At 40.6% G+C, this 20,894-nt stretch overlaps 1 protein-coding gene across 1 annotated transcript; it reads left to right on the top strand.

The window, feature by feature from the left end:
* Positions 1-185: 185 nt before the first annotated feature.
* LOC122145713 (histone H2B-like) lies at positions 186-642 on the top strand. The gene has a single exon (XM_042761249.1). It carries the CDS (start codon positions 227-229, stop codon positions 599-601), a length of 375 nt encoding a protein of 124 aa, XP_042617183.1. The 5' UTR covers positions 186-226; the 3' UTR covers positions 602-642.
* Positions 643-20,894: the final 20,252 nt, after the last annotated feature.

The following is a 20,894-nucleotide window of genomic DNA, read 5'->3' as shown; positions in this document are numbered from 1 at the left end:
TGGAGCTGTGGGCGGAGTTATAATCTAGCCGCATGTGATTGGCCCTCGTTCCAGCCGTTATTCTTCGAGTTGTCCAATCACATACGAGTTTATGGGTTCAGTCTGTGAAAACACACAATCAGCAGCTTCCACATCTCTGTGTAAATTAGCATAGATCAGAGAATAAATGTCTCTGTCCCGCTCATTCTAATCATTGTTTCTTGAGATTTTGATCTCCAGCAGCATCATGCCTGAACCAGCGAAGTCCGCGCCGAAGAAAGGCTCCAAAAAGGCCGTCACTAAGACCGCCGCTAAAGGAGGAAAGAAGCGCAGAAAGTCCAGGAAGGAGAGCTACGCTATCTACGTGTACAAAGTGCTGAAACAGGTTCATCCTGACACCGGGATCTCTTCGAAGGCGATGGGCATCATGAACTCTTTCGTCAACGACATCTTCGAGCGCATCGCCGGTGAAGCGTCTCGTCTCGCTCACTACAACAAGCGCTCCACCATCACTTCCCGAGAGATCCAGACCGCCGTGCGTCTGCTGCTGCCCGGGGAGCTGGCCAAACACGCCGTGTCTGAGGGCACCAAAGCCGTCACCAAGTACACCAGCTCCAAGTAGAGCTCCGCTGCAGCTCTCACACACAAAGGCTCTTTTAAGAGCCACCCAGCTTCTCCTTAAAAGAGCGAGTGTTGTTTCTGTCCAATATTTAACTAACAATTCAAGGATGTGGTCTGTTTCATATCTATGCGAATCAAAGGTAAATGAGCTCACTGAAGATACTAATGTGAAAATTCAGCGTCTATTTAACCGTGTGTAGATTTCATATATATTTGCTAACATATTCAAAAGGATTTTTCTCTTTTTATAAGAGAACTGCTAGTAGTGCATTAATATAAAACTAGATTATCTCTCAATGCTTTAAAAGGCATTTAACGAAAACGGAATGAAACGTTAATTTCCGAATTATGGCAATTAATGCTATAGGTAATAATAAATCAAGTAGTTTAATGAGTTTCATACAGACCAGTTTAAATTTTATTAGGTACCATAGAGAATTTAAAATTCTCATAATGATGAATTGTATCAAGCCGCGTGACAAGAATGGGCAATTTCATACTTACCTTAATTTTATTACAAAATATGGCTCTTTTGTAAACGAAAAATAGTTTAAAGTAATCAAGGTAATTCCTAGTTGCATAATGCCTTTAACCAAATTCTCTGATGTAAATATTAATAATACAAGCCCACAACATATATATATATATGTATTTTTTTGTAAATGGTCTCTCCTTTTTGACAAGTGTTTTAATAACAGTTTTATAAGAAACTCCCTTAATGTCGGATCCAGTCATCCATGTAAAGCATTTTAACTTTTAACATCTCTCTCTCTCTCTCTCTCTCTCTCTCTATGTAGCTATTTTATTTATTTATTTTTTCAGATGTAAATAAAAAAAGATAACATCTTAGTTGATAATTTATATTTAATTGATTATGGATTATGAGTTGATATTCATATTTTTTACCAAACATCCCGTGTTCCGGTAGTGACTGCAAATTTTCATTAGTGACAGTAATGTTTTGGGTAGCGACCACATCATATTACATAATTTTAACTTGCAGACTAAATCACTAATAAAACTACTAAGATACAAAAAATTTCATAAATGTACTAAAATTTTGTTTATTTCCCCCAAACATGAGGATTATGTGTTACCTTTTTGTCACTACCGAAACAACAATGACATGTTTCGGTCATAATAATTATCCTATATATAAGTGAGTGAAAGTGACATACAGCCAAGTATGGTGACCCATACTCTGAATTTGTGCTCTGCATTTAACCCATCCAAAGTGCACACACACACAGCAGTGAACACACACACACCGTGAACACACACCCGGAGCAGTGGGCAGCCATTCATGCTGCGGCGCCCGGGGAGCAGCTGGGGGTTCGGTGCCTTGCTCAAGGGCACCTAAGTCGTGGTGTTGCCGGACCGAGACTCGAACCCACAACCTTAGGGTGAGGAGTCAACGTCTCTAACCTCTCTAACCACTAGGCCACGACTTCCCCACGACTTTTTGGGGAGATATATATAAATATATATATATCCCCCCAAAAAACAACAACAAAAAAAAACAATAAACAAAGATGTCACTACCAAAACTCCACCAAATGTTTTGGTAGTGACAATTTTAGATACTTTTACAACTCATTTTTATCTCAAATATGGTTATCAGCACATAGTTAGCTAGCACAGTTCTGATCAGCTGATAACACATAAAAAAGAAATTATATGGAATAACTCCTAGAAAATTGTGCTTAACTGAAGAAAAAAATGTGTTCAGAAGTGACGTTCATTAGAGGTACACACATATTTTTCAGACTTTTGAACACATTTATCTCAAAATGATGAGGCTTATTTACTCACCCTTTAGCTACACTCTAAAAAATGCTGGGTTGAGACTGCAAGGACGATGGGTTGAGACCGTAAGGACGATGGGTTGAGACCGCAAAGGACGATGGGTTGAGACCGTAAGGACGATGGGTTGAGACCGTAAGGACGAAGGGTTGAGACCTGAAAGGATGATGGGTTGAGACAGCAAAGGATGATGGGTTGAGACCGTAAGGACGATGGGTTGATACCGCAAAGGACGCTTGGTTGAGACCTGAAAGGATGATGGGTTGAGACCGCAAAGGATGATGGGTTGAGACCTGAAAGGATGATGGGTTGAGACCGCAAAGGATGATGGGTTGAGACCTGAAAGGATGATGGGTTGAGACCGCAAAGGACGATGGGTTGAGACCGCAAAGGATGATGGGTTGAGACCGCAAAGGACGCTGGGTAGAGACCGTAAGGACGCTGGGTTGAGACCGCAAAGGACGATGGGTTGAGACCGTAAGGACGCTGGGTTGAGACCGCAAGGACGATGGGTTGAGACCGTAAGGACGCTGGGTTGAGACCGGAAGGACGCTGGGTTGAGACCGCAAGGACGATGGGTTGAGACCGTAAGGACGCTGGGTTGAGACCGGAAGGACGCTGGGTTGAGACCGCAAAGGACGATGGGTTGAGACCTGAAAGGATGATGGGATGAGACCGCAAAGGATGATGGGTTGAGACCATAAGGACGATGGGTTGAGACCGCAAAGGACGCTTGGTTGAGACCTGAAAGGATGATGGGTTGAGACCGCAAAGGATGATGGGTTGAGACCGGAAGGACGCTGGGTTGAGACCGCAAGGATGATGGGTTGAGACCGCAAGGACGATGGGGTGAGACCGTAAGGACGCTGGGTAGAGACCGTAAGGACGATGGGGTGAGACCGCAAGAACGATGGGTTGAGACCGCAAGGATGATGGGGTGAGACCGTAAGGACGCTGGGTAGAGACCGTAAGGACGATGGGGTGAGACCGTAAGGACGATGGGGTGAGACCGTAAGGACGCTGGGTTGAGACCGCAAGGACGATGGGTTGAGACCGGTTAGAGACCGTAAGGACGCTGGGTTGAGACCGTAAGGATGCTGGGTTGGACCGCAAGGGGGTTGAGACCGCAAGGACGATGGGTTGAGACCGTAAGGACGATGGGTTGAGACCGTAAGGACGCTGGGTTGAGACCGGAAGGACGCTGGGTTGAGACCGGTAAACCGACGATGCTGGTTGAGACCTGAAAGGATGATGGGTTGAGACCGCAAGGACGATGGGTTGAGACCGTAAGGACGATGGGGTGAGACCGTAAGGACGCTGGGTAGAGACCGTAAGGACGATGGGTTGAGACCGCAAGGACGATGGGTTGAGACCGCAAGGACGATGGGTTGAGACCGCAAGGACGCTGTGTAGAGACCGTAAGGATGATGGGTTGCTTTAACCTGCTTGAGAATTTCTGTCCAATGAATGGATGATCTTGCACACGTGTGGTTTTGTCTACAATTTCTGGTTCACTTGCAAGAAAAGGCAGTGTGAAAGCGAACCGCACCAAAAAAAAAAAAAAAAATCAATATTAACAGTATTTGGTCCGGATAAAAGCAAGTGAACTAGTCAACTTTCCTTGTGTAAATACACCCAAAATGTTTCCATTGTCACAGTAGCGTCGTGTCTGCTGCCATGGATCTGAGGGATCACACTCAGTCTTGGGGTTTTGTTTCCAGAAGATAGACTTTATTTCAGAGAGAAACGAAGCCGAGATGTTCTCTGCAAGAAGATCTCCCGAATGCTAGATGGCATCTCATTATATACAGTATACAGGGCGTTCCAAATATTTCACAATTTTCCCTATGCTTACAATTTGATTCTTCCCTAGAGAGATGGGGCCCCCTATTTGTTTTGATAAAGAGAAAGGCCCTTTTGTTGGTCTCCTCAGATGTTTCTCATCTGGTGGTACATCCTGGCCACGTAGGCATCTTTCTTCCTATACTTAAACCAATGGAATAATAACTTTAGACATATATGGCTAAAAAAAAAAAAAAAATACTACATTAATAAAAAATCTTATTAAGAAAAATCTTCTACATCACCTGCCTGTTTACTTTACATTTTGATGCAACAACAATATGATTACATGTTCATATTTTATATAAACCATTGATGTCTGTGTTTTTCATTGCAGAACTCAAACCAACTTTGGAGTTGTCTGATTTGGAGAGTCATCATTCTTGGACTTTCTTAAAGGAATTGTTCACACAAAAATAATTTGCCCTCATGTCATTCAAAACCTTTAAGACTTTTGTCTATCTTTAGAACACAAATGAAGATGTTTTCTATCTGAAAATGGATAGATTTTAATTAAATGTGTTCTTTTATTCAAATATTTTTCTCTTTTTAGGCCACTGATGAAGAACAGGCAGTGATTGGGATGAATGCTGGTCAAAGAGGAGAATGTCATTTCCCTCTAAACTGATGCAACAGTGGTTTTAAAGGAGGACACTGCCCTGGATGATGTTAAAGATGTCACATGGCTTTTCTGTGCTGATGGGGCTTATTCACGACTACTTCAGATATCCTAAAGAGATCATGAAAATTGGCAGAGATGCCTGATCTGTATTCATGGACTATGAATCAAACTGTAAGGGTGTATTTACACCAGGAAAGTCCGCTAGTTCACTTGCGTTGGTCCGGACCAAATACATTGTTGATTTTTTTTTTGTTTGGTGCAGTTCGCTTTCACACTGCCCTTTTTGCAAGTTAACCAGAAAATTGTAAACAAAACCACACGTGTGCTAAGGTCATCCATTCATTGGACAGAAATTCTCAAGCAGGGAAAATCAGGAAGTTCGAAAACAGGTTATTCATGGAGATTTTTTGTACTGCAATTGTTATTATTTTATTGATTTTCTATTATTAGTTACAGACGCAATATGAAGACACTCATGAACATCAGATGAGACAATGTCATCTATACGATGTTGTAACAAGGATTTTGTGAAGACGAAGAAGTGCTGAAAGATGGTTCCGGAGGAGAGAGCATGCTCTTATGTGCGCCTACCATGGCTGACTGCGCAGAAGATGGATTAGTTATATAAAAAATACAAAAATAAATAAATAAATAAATAAATAAAAAGATGCGCACTTAGGAAAGTGATGGCAGGCTTTGACAAGTGGGGACATTCTAAAACGCTTAACGTACCTAAACACCGACCAGGGAAAACCAAATTTCTGTCAAACCTTACTCTTAATAAACACTAACTACCATCAAAAGAACGATCCCTTATTCCACAGATAAAGGGAATAATATCACATTAAGCGTTTTCTCCCCCATAGAATTCCATTATAAGGAAACAGCTTAAACGTGGTTTAACGTAGCCTACCTTAACAACGACCGTGGAAAACCAAACAGCTGTCAAATTTTACTTATAATAATCACTTGCTACTGTCATAAGAACGAGCTCTTATTCAGCGTATGCAGTGAATAATATCTTGTTAAGTTAAAATTAAGTTAATATAACTTTCTCCCCCACAGGTGTCCATTAAATGTAAACAGCTTAACGTGGATGCAAGATGGTGTTTATTATAAGTAAAATCTGAAAGAAGTTTGGTTTTCCCCGGTCATTGTTAAGGTACCATAAACCACGTTGTTTCCTTATAATGTACTTCTATGGGGAAGAAACTGCTCAACCTGATTTGTGGAAGACATCTCAAATCCCCTCTCCTTCATCCTTTCGCTGAACTTGCTAAACACATCCGCTTTTTTATGTGTCTTCTCCAGACTGTTAACTCAAAAGGCGCAGTGCTTTCTGCAGTTGGGTCGGAGCGAGGTCGGATCATATTCACCTCTTCAGCTGGGTCTCGGTTCGGCTGTTTGGTGCGCACCAGAGTTTGATTGCTGTATTCAAAAGGGGGAAACGAACCAGAGTTCGTTTCAATCGAACCAAACAAGACAGGTGTGAATACACCCTAAGTGTATAATGTGTAAAAACAAAATGTTAAATGCTTGTTCTGTGTTGTTTAGTAGAAATGGAGTTTATACTGTCATTCATACACATGCTCACATTCTTTCACACATTTCTGATAAATGTTACGATATCAGTGTTAATGTTGTGGTTTATTTACTGTCATGCCAGAATAGTTTGCAGTTTTTAGAGTGTATGAGAAAGAAACATAAATATTTCCTGATCATAAATCTAGGGCTGTTGTTAATTTCATTCTCAGCACTATTTCGGTAGTGACATGGAAATGTGGGACATTTTTTTTTACATTATTTATATATATATATATATCAAGTTGGGTTATATACAGGTGCATTTCAATAAGTTAGAATATCATGGAAAAGTTCATTTATTTCAGTAATTCAACTCAAATTGTGAAACTCGTGTATTGAATAAACTCAATGCACACAGACTGAAGTAGTTTAAGTCTTTGGTTCTTAATTTGATGATTTTGGCTCAAAACAAAAACCCACCAATCTGAACAAATTAGAATATGGTGACATGCCAATCAGCTAATCAACTCCAAACACCTGCAAAGGTTTCATGAGCCTTCAATATATATATATATATACAGATACATATATGGATAGATAGATAGAAGTCAACATTTGAAGTGGATGAAACCCTTTCATCAAAGTTGTCCCAAAACCGAAAACCAAAATGCGTTCTTGTCTTAGAACAACTTTGATTAACTTTTTGATCCACTTCAAATTTTGACTACTATATATTAAGCTTACTAATATTAGAGCTGTAGTCAAGTCCAGCTTTGTCGAGTCCAAGTCAAGTCCAAGTCCAAAAGTTTCGAGTCCAAGTCAAGACCGAGTCCAAAGAGGTTCGAGTCCAAGTCAAGTCCAAGTCCAAAAGTTTCGAGTCCAAGTCAAGACCGAGTCCAAATGAGAGAAAAAAAGGATCCTCTTCAAGACCACATACTTAACTAATGTATGTGATGTGAGAGACAGCATCCTATTCTAAGAAAATCATTTACATTATTATTTGTAATGATCAAAAAGCATGTGCACCCAGTAACAACTCTGTAGGACAGGGGTCTCCAAACTAAATCCTGGAGGGCCAGTGCCCTGCAGAGTTTAGCTCCAACTGGCCTTAACACTATCTGGATGTTTCTAGTATGTCTAGTAAGAGCTTGATTAGCTGGTTCAAGTGTGTTTAATTAGGGTTGGAGCTAAACTCTAAAGGACACCGGCCCTCTAGGACCGAGTTTGGAGCTGTAGGGTCAAATTATTTTTTTATGTACTTTATTTACATTTTATTTACTTTATAATGCTGCTGTTGCTGACATTATGTCTGTGGTCAAAAATTAAAATGCAAAGCTCGGGATATGACGTATGCGCGCAGTTAAGGCTAGAAGGGATACGTTTGGCTCTACTGGGCATGCGCACATAAATACAGCGAAATTTTTATCATACTGTACTAGGGCTTGTCGGAAACAATCGACTACTCGAGCATGTATTAACCATAATGCATACAAAGAGTTTGCAAGTGCGTGAATTTTAGGATTACAATATTGCGTGGAGCTGTTACTTTCTAGCCTTATCTATATTGCATGTAAAATTAGAAAATGTAATGTAATAATTAGGGGTGTGCCTAAAGCCTACTACCTGGATAATGGCTTCAAAAACGAAATAACGGGACAAGGAATAATTCTGCCTGAATAAATCGGCCTGAAGCTGGCACAGTCCGGTGTTTGCTAGATAACAGCTGAGTCATGTGATCACGCAATAGTATACACAGACCTCTATAGTCACGAGTGTGAAGTGAATGAATGTAAACTTTATGAGCGAAAACAGCACAAATCAAACACCGCATTAGTGTTTCCCCTCTGTGCATCTCTCAGAAATCAGAGCTTGGCAGGAGTAATATCACCTAAAATAATACATCATACACGTTATATTATTTGTATATATTTAAAAGGCAATGATTTAAACCTTAGGCTACGATATGATACGGAATGAATGGAATAAGCACAGCGCGCTCACCAATCAAACAGCCGCGTTACGCGTCTCAGTCTCTCATTCTCTCTCAAGAGTAGGCTAATAATCAGCGTAGATACGGATACATTTTCTACTTGTCCTACATGTTTGCATCTTTACCTTTTGCTGGTTTGCGCGGCACACCCACATTTGTTTAGTGAAGTTCACTAAACATTAAGACTTGCTTAAAGAGTTCTGCGTAATGAAAATGTGCGGATTGAATGTATTCAGTTGTGTTCAAATGATCACTAAACGTTTGTCATGACATCTCTCTGCTTGCAAATAATTATTTTTAGTTTAACACGACATACTTGTTCAGTGATAAACTATGAAAAAAAAGATAAAAAGTCATAACGGTCTTGTCAAGTAACTGTAACGTTGTATCCGAATGCAGATACGAAAAATGTTGTGATTGCTACAAATACTGGCTGGTTACATGAAAATTTTTAATATGTAATGTCATAATTATAAAGTTTTGCAAATTTACATATGTAATTGTTGCATAAGGCTATAAATTAATAAGCGTTTATTGATTAAAAAAAACTATTTAATGTGTTTTCATTTACAATAGCATGAACCACGAGAAGTTGAGTAACTAAAATAAAAAATCGACTAGTAGAAATCAGTAGTCTTGCAACCCCTATACTGTACAACATTAATAAGTATTTCATTATTGGTAAATTTAAGGCTACCTATGTGTAGACGTAAATAAAACACAATCTAACAGGTAGAAAATTAAATTAGAAACATCTAAACATTTCAGAACGCAACAAGTGCGCCGCTGGTCATGCACATCCTTTCCATAACAAAATTGAAAGCTAAGCCAAGATGGAGAAACAGGTGATCATAGCTGTACAAGGATAGCCATTTCTAAAATTAATTTATTAGCAGAGCTATTGCAATGGATTTTTAGTGCTGGAAATCCATTTATTTTTTGCTGAAACTTGTGCGTCTTCATGGATAGCAGGTGATGGTTTCTTAGCAGCAGCAGATGCCACTGGAGCGCAAGCATAGAGCGCAGGCTACAGAGTGCTTTGGAAAAAAGGAGAAAGCAGCGCGCCTAGCGTTTTCCACACGTTTTCAGTCGCAACATGCAAATGTGGTTTTGTTTTGAAGGAGAAATTTTTTTATTTTTTTTTGCTGGACTCGACAGCGAGTCCAATGCCGAGACAAGTCCGAGTGCAAAAACACCACCGAGTCCGAGACAAGTCCGAGACGATAGAAAAATGTCTCGAGTCCGGACTCGAGTCCAAGTCCGGACTCGAGTAATACAGCCCTAACTAATATTTTAAACAGCCGTTTGGAGTAATAACACTTGTTGGATTTGTGCTGGTCAGACGAAGTCAGAGCATTGAAACATGCACAACTGAGATTATTCAATCAAATTTTCTCCTTTTTATCATCACTTTGTTTCTGGCTTCTGTTCTTTTCTGGCTTCGCTCAGTCAACGTCTCAGCTGATTGAAGACTATAAGGTATTTTGTGTATCAGACTAAACTTGGTGTTAACGGGTTTTAGGTATTAAATTAGTCTGCTGACTAGTTCTGTTACCAGACCAAACAGCTGAAGTCCTTCTTCAGTGTCTCTGTCTGCCGCAGCGTGGTGTCTTTAACCCCGGCATGAAGCACGACCTCTCTGGGGCCCTTCAGGATCGCGGGTATCTGCACAGAAACATCGAGAACACGAGCACCAGGGAAACAGTGAGTGTGCACTTTACCTTCAGCTAACGTAGCATGGACGTGTCGGACGATGGAGTCGCGTCGCGTTCCGTCTCGCGGAGGGGAGAGAAGTGGTTCTGTGTGGAGATCTCGAAGACCGGAGGGGGAGAAGTCGTCGCCCGGGGCCTGGCTCGCGTCCTCCTCTGCGGGCGCTGGAGTGAAGGACATCTGGGAAGATCGCGTCCTGGGTGCATCAGGCCTGTGCAGAGAAACACACGGTGTAGAGGTGGTGGGACTGTTAGCAGCGCGCTGTATACTTACCCTGGACTTGTGAGCTTCAGCCCGGGAGGTTTCCAACGCGGCTCTCCGCTCTCTCAGCTGGGCCTGCCTCTGCTCCAGGACCCGAATCTGCTTCTCCATGGCCTCCAGCTCGAACATGTTCTCACCTGCACTCAAAGGTAGACATACATCCGCCATTAAAGCAAGTGACAGTGAGTCTTTCGGATGAGACCTTAAACCGAGGTCTTGACTCTCTGTGGTCAATAAAAACTCCCAGGATGCCCTTTGAAAAAGGACGCCCATTGGCCTCTGACCATCATGGCCTCCTAACCATCCCCATACACTGACTGGCTTCATCACTAGTAAGCTGGTGTGTGGTGAGCGTCCATGTGGATGCTGCACACTGCTGGTGGTTGAGGAGATTCCCCCTTCTATGTAAAGTACTTTGAGTGCCCAGAAAAGCACTATATAAATCATACTACCACGACAAAATTAACAACTGTTGTGACGCTCGGACACTCTTCAAAACCTTCTCTTCTCTTCTTAATTCGCCTCCACCTCCTCCTCCATCGACTCTTACAGCTGACGACTTTGCAGTTTTCTTCACAAATAAGACAAGAACCATCAGTGACCAATTCTCCACACCGCAGACTGAGGATAACTTCACAACGACTAATGCTCACTCTCTATCCTCCTTCTCTCCACTCTCAGAGACGGACGTTTCCAAACTTATCCTCTCCAGTCATCCTACTACTTGCCCACTTGATCAGATCCCCACTCACCTCATTCAAGCGATTTCTTCTTCAGTTAGACCTTCACTTACTCACATTATCAACTCCTCTCTTCACTCTGGAACATTTCCCTCAGCATTTAAGCAGACTCGGGTAAGCCGATGCTGAAGAAACCATCTCTAAATCCAGCACTTCTAGAAAACTACAGACCGGTATCCCTTCTTCCATTCATTGCAAAGACACTCGAACGAGCTGTGTTCAACCAGATCTCTATTTCTTGTACAGAACACACCTCCTGGACAGCAATCAATCTGACTTCAAAAGCGGCCACTCAACTGAGACTGCCCTGCTCTCGGTTACTGAAGCCCTGCGACTGGCAAGAGCAGCTTCCAAAATCCTCAGTACTTATTTTGCTGGACCAGTCTGCTGCTTTTGACACCGTTAATCACCAGATTCTCCTGTCCACCCTCAGAAAGATGGGCATCTCTGGAACTGCACTCCAGTGGCTTATCTCCTACCTTTCTGATAGATCCTTCATGGTGTCTTGGAGGGGTGAAGTTTCTAAGTCACAACAACTTGCTACTGGGGTTCCTCAAGGCTCAGTACTTGGACCACTTCTCTTCTCCATCTACATGACGTCATTAGGATCTGTCATTCAGAAGCATGGCTTTTCCTATCACTGCTACGCTGATGACACTCAACTCTACTTCTCATTCCAACCAGATGACCCGACGGTAGTTGCTCGCATTTCAGCCTGTCTGAGTGACATTTCTAGCTGGATGAATGACCATCACCTTCAGCTCGACCTTACTAAGACTGAACTGCTGGTGGTTCCAGCTAACCCCATCGTTACATCACAACTTCTCTATACAGCTGGGTTCGTCAACCATAACTCCTTCCAGGACAGCCAGAAACCTAGGAGTTGTGATGGATCATCAGTTAAGCTTCACAGGTAGCTTCAATTTCAATTTGGAATTTAATTAAAATAAAACACAAAATTACATGAATGTTTATTTGTTTGCTTTTGTAATTTTTTTTTTTTTTTTTTTTAAGGGGCAGCTGTGGCCTAATGGTTAGGGAGTTGGACTTCCTGAAGGTTGCAGGTTTGAGTCTCGGTGCTGGCAGGAGTTGTAGGTGGGAGGGGAGTGAATGAAGAGCGGTCTCTTTCACCCTCAATACCCGTGGCTGAAGTGCCCTTGAGCAAGGCACTGAACCCCCAGTTGCTCCCCGGGCAGCATGGCAAAATGTTATGACTTTCACTTTTTTTTTTCTTAATTTTCTAGTTTAACAAATTGAAAAATAAAACAACTGATATAGATTTAACTTGTAAATTACACTGAAAAATGTTTCATTCATCCAATTAAAAAATATATATATATATATTGGATGAATGAAACATTTTTTTTTTCAGTGAGTATAAAGTATCTCTATTCTCTGGACAAGAGAGGATTGTAGCAGTTGCACAAATGATATCAAGCATGACGGTCAATTCACTTCCATTTACAGAGAACTGTATGAAACATCTGAGATTCTTGTAGCCTTACAGATTTATACAAATTTAAGAAAATCAACAAACAGAAGTAAAAAAAAATAAATAAATAATAATAAAAAAATAAATAAAGAAACAAAGACATTCCACTCATCTGTAGCACAAAGAGTAAAGCAAAAGAGATACGATTAATTAATCAAATTTTAACACTCTATGGTAACCATCAAATAAGTTTTTATTACATGAAATAGCTTCAATCATACAAATCAAAAGATATATATATATATATATATATATATATATATATATATATATATATATATATATATATATATATATATATATAAAACCTTATGTAATTCAAGTTAAAACTTATGTAATTCAATTAGATATCAATTTTCCATCCAATTTAATCACATAAATCAAACGCAAAAATTAACATTTATTTAAGCTTCACCCTTTCATGTTCAGTTAATGTGAATGAATTAAATACATTTTATGAAAACCGATGAACTGTGATTTAAGCTTGTACAATACACAAACTTTACTCATTTACAATAACTTGTTGTTATTTGCTTTATATAATCACCTTACATTTTCTTAATTCTATTAAATAAATGGACAAAACATGTTACAATTTCAAACATTTATTGTTGTAATTGCTCCATGAGCCGAAAGTAACATCCAATCTGACCAAATAAATAAATAAATAAAATAAATAAATAAATAAATAAATAAGCATGAAAGCAAGACATACTGTAATGCAGTACTTAACAAATAAAGGCAATTGTTTTCTGCAGTTTCATGAATCCTTCTAAACATGTTTGACTTTTTAGTTTTGTATGCCCACAACCATACTTTTAACATCAAACATTAATTTTCACATTTTCACGGGTAACATTGTCATATTATGCATAGTACTTAGAGTGCATAGTACTTATTTTTATTGCATGTGCTTTCTCCTGATCTATAACACAAAACACAAATGGAGCTCTCATCACCGCCGCTGTAAAATGTGCATCACACTGGGTGTCCTCGATGGGCCAGGAAGAGGTGCGTTGATGGGACCCCGCGCCACTAGAGACGTGAGCTGCCGGACCCGCGGTCCTAGAACCGCACCCGTCTTTCGTTCCATCCCCTGCAAGCGCCGCGGCCAATTGAACGCCGTGATAAACAACCAGTGCCCTTTTAAGTGCTTGCTAAACCTTTTGTGGAATATTATTCCCCACTTGTTTCTTAAATAAACATACGTGTGTCTGTCGTTGGCTCGTTCCCTGTCCACAGATATATATATATTTATATACTATAAATACTCTTCATGTGTTGTAGCAGCTTTGCACCCTCTATCACAGCTCCAACATCACCCGACTCATCCCTCAGCACCAGCACCGTTCTTTGTGCGAATCACAAAAAGCCCCAGAGTGGTCTCAGAAATTCCTTTTACTGCTTCTTCAGGGTTGCAGCCCTAAGGCCAAAATAAGTAAGTAAATATTAAATAATTTTATAATAAATAAATAAATAAATAAAACACATTTTCAGTTTCACTGAAATTTTGGCAACATACAGGCTGGCCCTAACCCTAACCCTAACCCTAATGTATGTTAGGTCCTTAAAAAAGGACATATGTTTACAAACCTGGAATTCTTTGATTGTTGTCATGCCCTCATTGGGAGGTACCACACAGAGACTCTGTATGACACATTCTGTATATATCTATCTATATATATAAAAACAAAAACAACACTTACTGTAATTGAGTGATGGCCCCAAGCTGAAGACAATGTGGAATGATGTCACAGTGATGAGGTCTCTGAAATAGTAAAGATGACATATAACTTGAGTTTTGTAATGACAACTCTGCATTAAAAGAATGCATGATCAACTTAATGTACAAAATTAGTTTTAAATGGAAATCCTATAAACTTTTACATGTACCTTCCATATACTCACATAATGTAATGTCAAAAAAGAGAGAAAATATCTCAGAAATTAAATGAGTACAGTTTAGTTAAACTATATATACCATAAGTGAGCGATTGAGTTTAATCAGATTCAATGTGGAATGATGTCACAACGAAGTCTCTGGAATATTAAAAACGAGATATGATTTGATATTTGGAATGAAAGTACAGCTCAGAAAAGAATGTTCCACTTCATGGACACGATTTGTTTTAACAGGACATCCTACAAAATTTTACTTGCAACTTTCCTATAATGTCGAGCATGTTTGAACAACGCCTTAGCATAGTTGCAAAGCATATTTATAGAAAAGCAAAAGGCAAAGTTACATCGAGTTGGCTAATCTATTATTTAAAAAAAAAAAAATTCATAGACGCGTAATCTGCCTAAAAATATGCACATAGTTGAACATATATATCTTAAAATGATCCAAGTTGCATATATTTGATAACATTGATAACAGTTTTTACGCGAGATCCTAACGTTTAACGTTAACGTTACATGTTCTGACATATTTGCAAAGTGAATGTACGACGAGATGACACTGTTAAAAAAAAGAAGAAAAAAAAAAATCACACGTAATCTTCTTAAATGCAAAAAACAATGTACATACTCAACCGATAGCACATTGTAAAATGATCAAGATAATGTTAGCAGGGAAGGCCGGAAATATGTAACGTTAGTTCATTCCCCAAAAAAGTGCAGTTATGGCAGCTACGGTAAATCAAGATCGATCAAATAATAAAAAAATAGTTTGTTTAAGTTTACGTCAATTATACATGAAGAGAATATCTTTCCTTGTATAATCTCCTCATCTGTTTCTTCATTAATCTTCCTTGCTACCGTTCAGTCCACCGTCGTCGTGTCCTAGTCGACTTGCTCATCCTCAATCTCATCTCATGGAAGAGCTTCAGTAACCCTGCTCTCTTCCTGTTGGCCTTTCCCTAAAGTACCGCTGTAGTCATTTTCTGAAAAGAATAAATGATGTACGTGTATTTGCATTGCTTTGATCGTTCTCTGTAGATCTCACCTTCTCACACGCCACGATTGGTCGATTATGTACAACACCTGCATGTTATTGGTCAAACTCCTTTGGATGTTTTAGGCAATATAGAAATCCTGGCAAGGACGCGTCCTGGGAAAATGGCTCGTATGTTCACCCTAGGCTGAGAGCCATCAGAAACTACAAGACAACACCCCCCTGCACTGAGGCGAATCCACCACTTCCTGAAGACCTGAATGAGTTTTATTGTAGATTCGAAACCCCCCACACCCCTTCTGACCATCTCCCTACACACACAACAAAAAAAAAAAAAAAGTGACATACAGCCAAGTATGGTGACCCATACTCAGAATTGGTGCTCTGCATTTAACCCATCCGAAGTGCACACACACACACACCGTGAACACACACCCGGAGCAGTGGGCATCCTTTATGCTGCGGAGCCCGGGGAGCAGTTGGGGGTTCAGTGCCTTGCTCAAGGACACCTCAGTCGTGATATTGCCGGCGCGAGACTCAAACCCACAACCTTAGGTTTAGGAGTCAAACTCTCTAACCTCTAGGCCACAACTTCCCCAACCGTTAACACAACCATTAACACCTGGGATTGCACTTCATCCTGCAACATCTGGACAAAACAGGGACTTATGTGAGGATCCTGTTTGTGGACTTTAGTTTGGCTTTCAACACCATCATCCCAACAGCCCTCCAGACCAAACTGACCCAGCTCTCTGTTCCTAGCTCTATCTGTCAGTGGATCACCAGCTTTCTGACAGACAGGCAACAGCTAGTGAGACTGGGGAAATTCATGTCAAACAGCTGCTCCACCAACACTGGTGTCCCTCAGGGATGTGTTCTCTCCCCACTGCTCTTCTCGCTGTACACCAACGACTGCACCTCTAAAGACCCCTCTGTCAAGCTCCTGAAGTTTGCAGATGACACTACAGTCATCAGCCTCATTCAGGACGGTGACGAGTCTGCTTACAGACAAGAGTTTGAGCAAGCTGGGCTGTCTGGTGCAGTCTAACCAACCTGGAGCTGAACACGCTCAAAACAGTGGAGATGATCGTTGGACTTCAGGAGAAACCCCCCCTGCATGCACTCCCCCACTCACTCACCATCATGAACCACACTGTGGCTGCGGCCGTGGAGTCATTCAGATTCCTGGGCACCAACTATCTCTCAGGACCTGAAGTGGGACAATCACATTGAACTCCATTGTGAAAAAAGGCCCAACAAAGTGTTGTACTTCCTTCGCCAGGCTGAGGACGTTTAACCTGCCACAGGAGCTGCTGAAACAGTTCTACTCAGCCGTCACTGAATCTGTCCTGTGCACTGTCAATAACTGTCTGGTTTGGGTTCAGCTACAAAATCAGACATCAGAAGACTACAGAGAATGGGTTCGGACTGCTGAAGGATTATTGTGCTCCCTGCCCACTCTTCAAGAACTGTATACATCCAGAGTGAGGAAAAGGGCTCAGAAAATCACTCCGGATCCCTCACATCCAAGTTACCCCATCTTTTAACTTTTGCCATCTGGCCCGCGCTTCAGAGTCTCATATACCAGGACAGTCAGGCACAAGAACAGTTTCTTCCCCCAGACAATCTACCTCATGAACAGTTAAATGTTCCCCACTTATGCAATAAAAATGTGCAATATTCTTATACTTATTTGTTACCACCTCCTCATAGTACATCCCTGCATCTTACTCTATTCTTTTCCATTATCATCTATATCATCAAAATGTATTTATTTTTTCGATTAATTTAGCAATATTTATCTGTTTTGTTTTTTTTTTTCTTTTTTTGTTGTCTGTGTTTGTTGTTGTTGTCTCAGTGTATTGGAAGTTTATGTCACTAAAACAAAATGCCTTGTATGTAAGCATACTTGGCAATAAAGCTTTTCTGAGATTCTGATTTCGGATCTATTTTACAGAGACCAGCCTCCAGCACATGGCACAATCTTGGCCCAGATTGAGTGTTTTAGGGGAGTCCTTATATCTGGGTCAGGTGTAGAGGAGAACCAGTAGCAGCCTCCAGCACATTATCTCAAGGAACCGCCCCCCCCTGAAACACAAACATACACAGAGAGAACACAAGAGGGCAGAACAAATGACTTGGGCTCATAACTATCTATAAACAAAATCCCAATGCGGAAATAATTACTGCAATTACACTGTTGTACAGCATTGCCTTATGGAAACATTGATATTTTCTCAATTTACAGTAAAATAATTTTAGACAAAGATTAAATTGTGAATAAAATATAATTTTACTTAAAGATTCGCAAAAAAAATTAATAAAAACATACTATAATAATAATAAAATAAAATAAATAAACAAATAAATAAATAAATAAAAATCCCCCTTGAGAAGAGAAAATGGGACGTTAATAGAGCAACTTCTGGTGTTTTTCTGTGAGGGTGACAGTAGGAAAAAAGATTTGGACCAGAAATTAAATATGTCATGTGATTTAAACACAGCACATTATTTGTCTACCTTAAGGCCTGACCTTTAATTCCTTTAGTGCAATATATCTCTCTTGACTGCCGAGTACAGCTGTCCAGGTTATGGAGGGCACTGAGTCTCCATACTCAGAACATGTATGATATTTCTGTGTGTCAGAGAATAACTTTAAACAGTTTCAGTGAATTCTCCTTTCCTCTCATGAGAAAAACTGTACTCATTGTCCATGTGTGTGAAACTAAAACACCTGATAATGTTCAGGTCCGTCCCCCAGATGAGCCGTTACTGACCCCCGATCGCTTGTGACCTAAATAATCACCAGAGATATGTATTGAACCATATGTCCATGTCTGGAGATTCTCGAAGTTTATCTGTTCCAGACAACCAGAATCCTTCTTCCCATTGCCTTGAGTGTTTAGTGTCCTCTGTTAGAGTCTAACTCTTGGTGTCTGGAGCATGAAAGCAGAGCAAATAAACTCCTCTGACTTCTGCTGATCTCTGAATTTTTTTTTTTTTTTTTTTTTTTTTTTTGGCAATGTGGTGGTTAATTTCTATGAATTCATATAAACGTATTAATGAATTTCCAAACTGAGTTATTGTTATCATTATTATTATTATTATTATTATTATAGTATTATGACAGATCATCTCCTGACTCAGAAGTCTCCGGATGTTTGTGCTTCAAGCTGCCCAAAACAACAGCTGTATCAAACACTGCACACGCGCTTCACTGATGATCATTTCATTAAATCACTTCCAAAACTGTTTCTGAAACACTCAGGAGGACGAGTTTATCTTTCTATCAACTTTTCCACTTAAACGAGGCATTAAATGCAACACGCGGCTTTGTTCCGTGGCTGATGCTCTCCTCGAGTTTGATCTGCGCGGAGCAAAACAAAAAATTTCCTCGCCGCGTATTTTTAGTCTCCAAAGAAAGCCAAGAACCTCTGCTTGGTGTCCACTTTGTTTCTAATGCGCCAAACTATTTTAGTAGGTACGAGTTTTGCTCTTAAATGTAGAAGAAGAAAACACAAGCGCGAGCGGCTCGCGGAGGCGCGCAGACACGCAGCGCGCGGGTTGAGTCTATAAGGTTCTCATGTGTTAAATAAGAGCGCAGCGCGGTTCGAGTGCAGCTCACATTGAGCGTTTGATTTACTGATTTTACTGAATACTTCACACAGAGAGATGGCAGAAACCGCCCCAGCCGCAGCCGCCCCCCGCCGCCAAAAAGCGCCCAAGAAGAAGTCCGCTGCTAAAGCCAAGAAAGCAGGTCCAGCTGTCGGTGATCTGATCGGTTAAAGCCGTGTCCGCATCGAAGGAGAGGAGCGGTGTGTCTCTCGCCGCCCTGAAGAAAGCTCTCGCTGCCGGCGGGCTACGACGTGGAGAAGAAGAACTCCCGCATCAAGCTCGCCATCAAGAGCCTGTGTGACTAAAGGAGGCCCTGCTGCAGGTCAAAGGAACCGGTGCCTCCGGCTCCTTCAAGATCAACAAGCAGCAAACCGAGACCAAGAAGAAGCCGGCGAAGAAAGCAGCTCCTAAAGCGAAAGAAGCCCGCGGCCAAGAAACCCGCTGCTGCTGCCAAAAGAAGCCCAAGAGAGCGCAGCGGCAGCGGGTCGCAAGAAGCCCGCCGCTAAGAAATCCCCAAGAAGGCCAAGAAACCCGCCGCTGCAGCCGCTAAAGAAGACCACGAAGCCCCAAGAAGGCAAAGAAGCCCGCAGCGCCCAAGAAAGCAGCCAAGAGCCCCAAAAAGGCCAAGACTGCCCAAACCCAAGACAAAGAAAGCCTAAAGCTGCCAAGCCTAAAAAAGGCAGCTCCCAAGAAGAAGTAAAAAAAACTACTGTTTTTTATTCCCCAACGGCTCTTTTCAGAGCCACCCACAAACTAAAGAAAGAGCAATTTACTTTATTGAAGTAAAGTTATGTTAAGAAACATAACTAAATTGTACCACCATTGTACTTTCAAAACAACTCAGTAAATAAAACGGCAGACACAACATGACAATAATCCATCAACTCATTCACTGCTGTCGTAAACTGCAGGCAACGCGATAAATAACAGCAATGAACACAACAAAAGTGTTTCTTTCATATACACATTGCACACAGCAGCAGGGATAAAAGAGCTTCTAAATCGTTCTGTAAACACAGTCATTACTAATCTCCAACTAATTAACACTGAAGAACTAAAAAGACCATCTGGATGTTCTTCATACAAAATCATGTTTAATTTTGCCCTTGTTCTCTTTTCCACAAAAACCTCAAGAGAATCTGGAGCCAAACCAATAATATAACCATCCTTTCTGATCATGTTATTAATCCAGTTTTTATCATCCACAGTGATATCAGCTCCCCAGCAGAGCACTGCACAGAACAGAAGAAGCTTTAATGCCACAGGAACTGATCTTCCTCAAAATTAATCAGAATCAGAATGAGCTTTATCTCCAGGAATGTTTACACATACAAGAAATTTGTTTTAGTGACAGAAGCTCCACAGTGCAACAGTGACAAGACAGGACACAGACAACAAAAATAATAATATACAAAATATACAATGTACAAAAAAGCAAAAACACAATATATAATATAGACAGTAATCCTGACTGTGGTTTCTTAAAGACAACCTCACTGTACTTTCTCCAGTTTAATTTACTGTCCAAATGGATACCAATAAATTTATAAGACTGAACTATTTCTATCTTCTGACCATGGATTGTCACCAGTATTACTGCTTCTGTGTGTCTTCATAAATCAATTAAACAAAAATAAATTACACCATGTACTAAAAAGCTGAACCTCTCTCTCTATTGTCCAAATCATTATTTAGTTTGATTAGATCACAAGATGACAGAAAAGCGTTTTGTAGTTACTGAGAGCTTACAATCAGAAGAATGCAGTGCAAATTAAAAAAAGTGACAAAAAAGATAAATT

Source organism: Cyprinus carpio, chromosome A7 (assembly GCF_018340385.1).
Source record: "Cyprinus carpio isolate SPL01 chromosome A7, ASM1834038v1, whole genome shotgun sequence".
Taxonomy (NCBI): domain Eukaryota; kingdom Metazoa; phylum Chordata; class Actinopteri; order Cypriniformes; family Cyprinidae; genus Cyprinus; species Cyprinus carpio.
The sequence above is the reverse complement of the archived record's forward strand: the minus strand, read 5'-3'. Positions and strand labels throughout refer to the sequence as shown.

What these genes read in the sequence shown, in the direction of transcription:
- LOC122145713 (XM_042761249.1), top strand. Translation starts at nt 227, where the DNA reads ATGCCTGAACCAGCGAAGTCCGCGCCGAAGAAAGGCTCCAAAAAGGCC.